The sequence below is a fragment of the Grammomys surdaster genome, unplaced genomic scaffold, assembly GCF_004785775.1.
Source record: "Grammomys surdaster isolate TR1022 unplaced genomic scaffold, NIH_TR_1.0 166, whole genome shotgun sequence".
In the NCBI taxonomy this organism is placed as follows: Eukaryota; Metazoa; Chordata; class Mammalia; order Rodentia; family Muridae; genus Grammomys; species Grammomys surdaster.
The window spans coordinates 11,593,353-11,599,370 of NW_021604614.1; the positions used below are offsets into that span (position 1 = coordinate 11,593,353).

Below are 6,018 nucleotides of genomic sequence, written 5' to 3' on the forward strand. Positions count from 1 at the left end.
AAGAAACTCTCCCTGACTCTGGGGACCTTGGGAGGGGGACCTGATCTTTGGAGGTGAGGGAAAAGCCTCCAAGTCCCATTGGCTCTGCAGCCCAGGTGGTCCACCTTAGGGGGGGGAGGAGGGAAGGCCTTTATGCTGCAGCAGGAGGAAGAGACACGAAGCGCACAAGAGAACCGCTTTGTTTTCTCAGTTTCCAGCAAGTCCTGGAGGAGAGGCTAGACAGTGGGCCTTCCCACTCAGCACTGCCACACTGCGCTGTCGTGACTCAGACCTTAGGGCCGAGGCCATTCCCTGGGAGCCTTTGGTGTACCCAGAGAGAAGCCTGCCTCACTTCTTCCTGCTGAGCCAAGTGTGCTGGAGACCAGTGAGCCATGTTCCTACCCAGCAGAGGCTGACAGACAGAGAGGTCTGCTTCCTCCCCTGGCCAAGCCCCCTCCCCATGAGCAGTGTCCTGCTGTCTCTAGACACTGGTTGTCAATGGATCCTAGTTCCACTGTGGACCAAGTGCACCCCCCCCCCCAGTAGATGAGACAGACTGCAGCAGGCCACACTGTGGTTTGACCTAGACAGAAGACTGTCCTGTCTCAGACAGTGCCGCACCCCTCCCTCAGGAGCTGCTTGGGCCTTTGTGCTGTTGCCTAAGGCTATGGAGCATGTGGGCTATTCCTGAGGTCTTGCGGCCCTGTTGCTAGTCTGCAAGGTCTGGGACAGCCCCAGCCCTCAGCTGGCAACTGACTGATGTCAGCTCTTGTGTCCTCTGCTGTCTCTGGCCTCTGGTCTCTGAATGTTCTCTCTCTTCTCCTTGGGCCTTTGGGTGGGAGCCAGGAGGCCTAGGCTGGACTGGTGGAGTGTGTTGTAACCCCCATGTCTCCCCCACATCTTCCCTCAGCTGAAGTCTAATACCCTGGGGGCTGTTGTTCAACTGGTTGAGCCACAGACACAGGGAGCTCCGGGTCAGAGGTTAAGCACATGGTGGCAGGTATCAGGGCACAAGAACTTATCAGGGTGTTATGTGACTGTGTCTCCTGTTCTTCTGTGGCCGATTGAGGCGGGAGTTTTGAAGTGATCCCCTTGGATATACACAGGGCATGTGATTGTGCTCTGGGCTGGTTGGGAGATATACAGCAGGCAGCTTGGTGGTTAAACAGGGAGGGGGACTTCCTCATCCTGCAGAGGAGGGCAGAACCTTCTTTTCAATGTCTGCTAGCTTTTGGAGTCTTAGATTTAGGGAGTGTGGCTGTACCAGAGACCAGGGACGAGGAACTGCCTAGAAAGCGGATATTCCCTGGGGACATCTTTTCTGGGCCACAAGAGCTCTACAGAGCCATGCTGCCCAGGACAACTTCCTGCAGTGGTGGAGCCTGGCTCGATCTGCTGTGCAGTGTCCATGGTAGCTAGTGTGAACACAGGGCATGAGCCCCGGTCTATCTGTTCAGGGCTGTTTTCTCATTTGGTTGTGTGACCGAGTGGGTAACTTGATGGGGCTGGAGGCCTCCGAGTCAGATGAGGCCCCTGTAGAGGAGGTCTGGCTCTGAAGGAGTCATATCCTGTGGGGCACCTGTGGCTTCCCAGGGGCCGGCAGCTCTGTGACTGTGACAGACTGGGTGTGTGTCCCTATCCCCCTTCTGTGCATGTGAGTGCAGTGGGCAGTATCCGGCCCTCACCAGCATGCCTCCTGGCCATGCCCCCCCCCCACAGGAACAACGCTTCTGCCAGCGCTATGACCAGCTCATGGAGGCGTGGGAGAAGAAGGTAGAGCGCATTGAGAACAATCCGCGGAGGAGGGCCAAGGAGAGCAAGGTGAGGGAGTACTACGAGAAACAGTTCCCGGAGATCCGCAAGCAGCGGGAGCTGCAGGAGCGCATGCAGAGGTAAGGGCACTGCCGGGAACAGCATGCGTAGGGGTGAGAGGGTGCAGCGCTCAGGGCCAAGCTGTGAGCCCACGCTAGGGAGAACACATGCAGGGGTGAGTGCATGCAGAAAGGAAAGGAAGTCCCGGAGGTGAGGGCACAGGGTTGAGTCCATGTAAGAAAATGCTCACAGGGATGAGCTCATAAGAGGTGACTACTGGGCTGGGCAGTGGTGGCGCACACCAATAATCCCAGCACTTGGGAGGCAGAGGCAGGTGGATCACTTGAGTTCGAGGCCAGCCTGGTCTACAGAGTGAGTTCCAAGACAGCCAGGGCTACACAGAGAAAACCTGTCTCGAAAAACTAAAAAACAAAAAAAGGTGACTACTGTGCTGGTTCACATGGGCCCCTGGTGGCCTGTGCCACACACGATGCCCTCACAGGGCTTCATACTTACAGCTAGGGACCCTCGGCACCCGCTAGGCCCAGAGCCATCACCCATGAGTATCGGCTTGCTGTCCTCACATCTCCCACCCCATACCTGCTAACGCTGCTGTGAGACTCTGCAGGGGAAGGGGGTGTTGGGAGGATGGCTGGGCCCAGCTCCAAGCTGGGTGCCTGTCCTCACTGTGGCTATGAGGACAGAAACCTGGGCAGGCTATTTCCAACAAATGAGGCTAGTTGGGTGTGGTCATCTGTATTCGTAGGCTCCTCAGGCTTGTCACCTCACCGACACACACAGCAACGTGAATTCCAGGGTTGACCTGAGGCCTAGAAACCTGCTCCTGGTCCTCAGGCTGGAGGCAGCATTGAGCTCCTGCTGGGTCTTCATCTTTAATTCATGGGAGATGGACTGCCATCTTGTAGTCCCAGGGGCTGGCATTCCTGAGCCGCTCCCCACCCTCCCTGGGCTCCAAGCCTATGGTCAGAGGTGAAGGTGGGAGGCTCAGCCCTGATCTCCCCTCTGAATTCACCCATACATGCCTTCTAGAATGTTCTACCCCATGGTCCAGGCCTAGCCTCTCAGTAGGACGGCTGGTCCTGACTGTGTCCCTCTGGTTTCCAGCAGGGTGGGCCAGCGTGGCAGCGGGCTCTCCATGTCGGCTGCCCGCAGTGAACATGAGGTTTCTGAGATCATCGACGGCTTGTCTGAGCAGGAGGTAAGTTCACAGTGACACTGCGTGCACCCCATTATCTTGGCCTGTCCCTCTCTATGTCCTTTACACATATTTCCTGCCATAGTGGGCAGGTGCCAGCAGGAAAGGAAGCCACCGGATGCTTTCGGTCCAGAGGCAGGTGATGGGCATGTGCCAGATGCAATGGGAGCACACCAGCTAGAAGTGGCCATGCCTGTCCCCCCAGAGGGCAGAATTGACAAGGATGCCAGCAAACTGTGGGAGGAAATAGTTTGGGGAAGTTCATTGATCTAAAAAAGTTCATTGATCAGGTCTCCAAGCTGAGTCCATGTAAAGCCTCTAGTGCCCAGAAGCGACATGGGGAAGCTGGGTTGTGGGACAGGTATAAATGCGCCTCACTCTTCTCCCGCTGCCGTGGTTTGGGGTCTCTGTTGAGCTTCGCAAAACTGTTAGGGGAGTCTGTCAGCGAGAGAAGGTGGGGTCAGCTGGGGACCGTCCTAGAGGAGCTTGCCTTCTGCCCCTTTGGTCCTCTCTGGGTACCCAGTGGCAATCTTGGTGACTCCAACCATGGTCACCATCACAGAGAAGGCCATGACTTAGAGCAGGTGCTTGTCCCCAGTGAGGGACCATTCTGCTCTCTGGGCCAGGTGTACAGTAATGACATTTGTCCCTGTGGCTGGCACTATAGTGGACCTAGAATGCTATGTACCAGGACCGTTGCTTCTTTCCTGGTGGCTGTGCTCTTTGGTAGAGGTGGCCATAGCACCTGTGTCCTTTCTGAACCTCTTGAGACTGTTTACGTGGAGACTTAAGATGGGCTACTGGACAGAGCAGCTGGTGACACCTTTGTGGCTGTGGAGTGACTATTTAAGCTGTTCTCCAAGCTGAGTCCCTGTCCATGTAGCCCAGGCCATGGAGCAGGGATGGCGGCTTATGTGGTCTCCTTGTGCACACCGACAGCCCCGTGTACCCAGTAGCCTTACCAGCTTGGGGCCTGCACCCCTCTGCAATGCCTGGCCTTGAAGGGACATCCTCTTGCCAGAGTTCTGCTGGAAAACCTCTCCTCCCCTTGTGGACAGAAAGCAGAACTCAAAAAATCCACAAGCGACAGCTGTGGGGCCATCCTTGCTGGCGGGCATGTGGCTGGGTTCAACCCCTGTCCCACCAGTGTGGATGCAGACATGGCTTTCATTTCCTCCGGAAGCAGGGAGACAGTGGCCCTGTCCACCCACACATTGGACCCTTCCCTAGGTCCTAACCACACAAGAGTGTTGTGGCTGCCACCTTTTGGGGGAGCCATTGCCAGAATAAGGCTGGAGACAGAGTCTGGGTCAGAACCAGAGGGTCCTGGGCAGGAGACACTTGTAAAGTCAGCAGTATCTTCCTAACATGGACAGGCGAGGCAGCCACAGAAGGGCAGGGCAGGCTGAGGCCCCAGAGGATGATAGAAAAGCCAGGGTGTGAGGCCTGGGCCAGGAAGTGACCGGGCTCTGTGCATGCCCTGTGCTATCCCCTGGATTTCTGGCTCCAAGCCAGTCATGTGCCATCCAGAGAGTGCGTGGAGCCAGGCTGGGCTGTACCCTGTCCCTAGCTTCACAGTGTTTTATTACACTGCCTCTGTGGGGGTGAGATTCATGGCCTCTCCTACTGCAGATAAGGCCTCATGCTTTGCACTGAATTTACAGCCCTTCCTTTCCTTAACCTCCCCACGCCTCTAAATCCTCGCCAGCGCCAGCCACTGCTGGCTTCTAATTCATCCTCCCTCCCCTAAGGACTGTCCAAGGGCCAGGGCACCCGTCCCTCACCTGCCAGGCCCTGCACTTGCCCTCTGACCCCACCCTGTGCTCTGCTGCAGAACCTGGAGAAGCAGATGCGCCAGCTGGCCGTGATCCCGCCCATGCTGTACGATGCGGACCAGCAGAGGATCAAGTTCATCAACATGAACGGACTCATGGATGACCCCATGAAGGTGTACAAGGACCGTCAGGTCACCAACATGTGGAGTGAGCAGGAGAGGGACACCTTCCGTGAGAAGTGAGTCCTCCCAGGCTGCCTGGGATCCTTGCCTGTATCTTCTGTGTTCCCACACTCCAGTCACTGGGACATTCTGTTCAGAACTCTCCCTGCCCTAGTGGTACGGGGTTGGGGGGTCCTCAGCCTCTCTCTGCCTCCATCTCCATGGGAGTCTTAGGTAATGGATACGTATCTCCTTGTCCCTCCTAGCATTCATTCAGCCAGACAGTTGCCACCACGTAGGCGCAGAGAGGTGAAGACGCCCAACAGGGACCCAGAGCTGCATATGGTGGAGGCTGGGTTCACCTGGCCAGCTGGAATGGAGAGGCAGTGTGGGAAAGCCAGGGCTTCAGTCATCAGAAGCAGGCTGTGCTAGCTAGGAGATGAAGCTCGGCTGGGTGTGGCAGCCACGCCTTGTATCCCAGCACCAGGGAGGCTGAGGCAGGGACATCTTTTCCACTTCCCAGCCCAGCTTGATCTACACAGTGAGACCTGTCTCAAAAAGTGGGTCTCTGGGAGGCTCCTCCAGACAGTTTGGGGGAGACAAGTTTGTAGCTCCTGGGTAGAAGAAAGACTGTTTCAGCCCAGGGTGAGGACCTGAGGTGTTGTCTCCAGGTAGAAAGAGACATCCCCCCCATTCAGGGGACCCCAGAAGAAGTGGTGGTATAGATGTCACAATAATATTCTTAAGTATATCATTTGGAGTGGTACCTTGTAAGCACTCCACCTAGAAGCAGAACCCCTACCTCAGAGAGGACCAGGACCCCTGAGAGGCTGGAGTGTAGAAATTGAAGCAGGGTCAGGCCCCGGCGTGTTGCCCAGGAGGACCTGTTGAGAGGAAGGTTCTTATGCAGTAGGCCTCCATTGAGCAGAGGGGCTGACCTGTTTTCCCTCCAAAGAGACCCTGTCTGTCCCAGAGCTTTTCCAGATGTCTACTGGGGGAACAGTTATCCAGGGTCAGGCTGTATCTGCCCTTGGAAGGATACTGTTCAACAGGCTAGCCCCATCCCAGATCCCAG

The 6,018-nt window shown here is 56.4% G+C and overlaps 1 protein-coding gene across 1 annotated transcript in view; it reads left to right on the top strand.

The window, feature by feature from the left end:
* LOC114619998 (nuclear receptor corepressor 2-like) overlaps positions 1-5,024 on the top strand; it is a 67,704-nt gene extending 62,680 nt beyond the window's left edge. Inside the window, exons 10-12 of the mRNA XM_028765950.1 lie at positions 1,699-1,871; positions 2,917-3,010; positions 4,842-5,024. Coding sequence (XP_028621783.1) covers positions 1,699-1,871; positions 2,917-3,010; positions 4,842-5,024 — 450 coding nt within the window. The remainder of the gene's footprint in view (positions 1-1,698; positions 1,872-2,916; positions 3,011-4,841) is intronic.
* Positions 5,025-6,018: the final 994 nt, after the last annotated feature.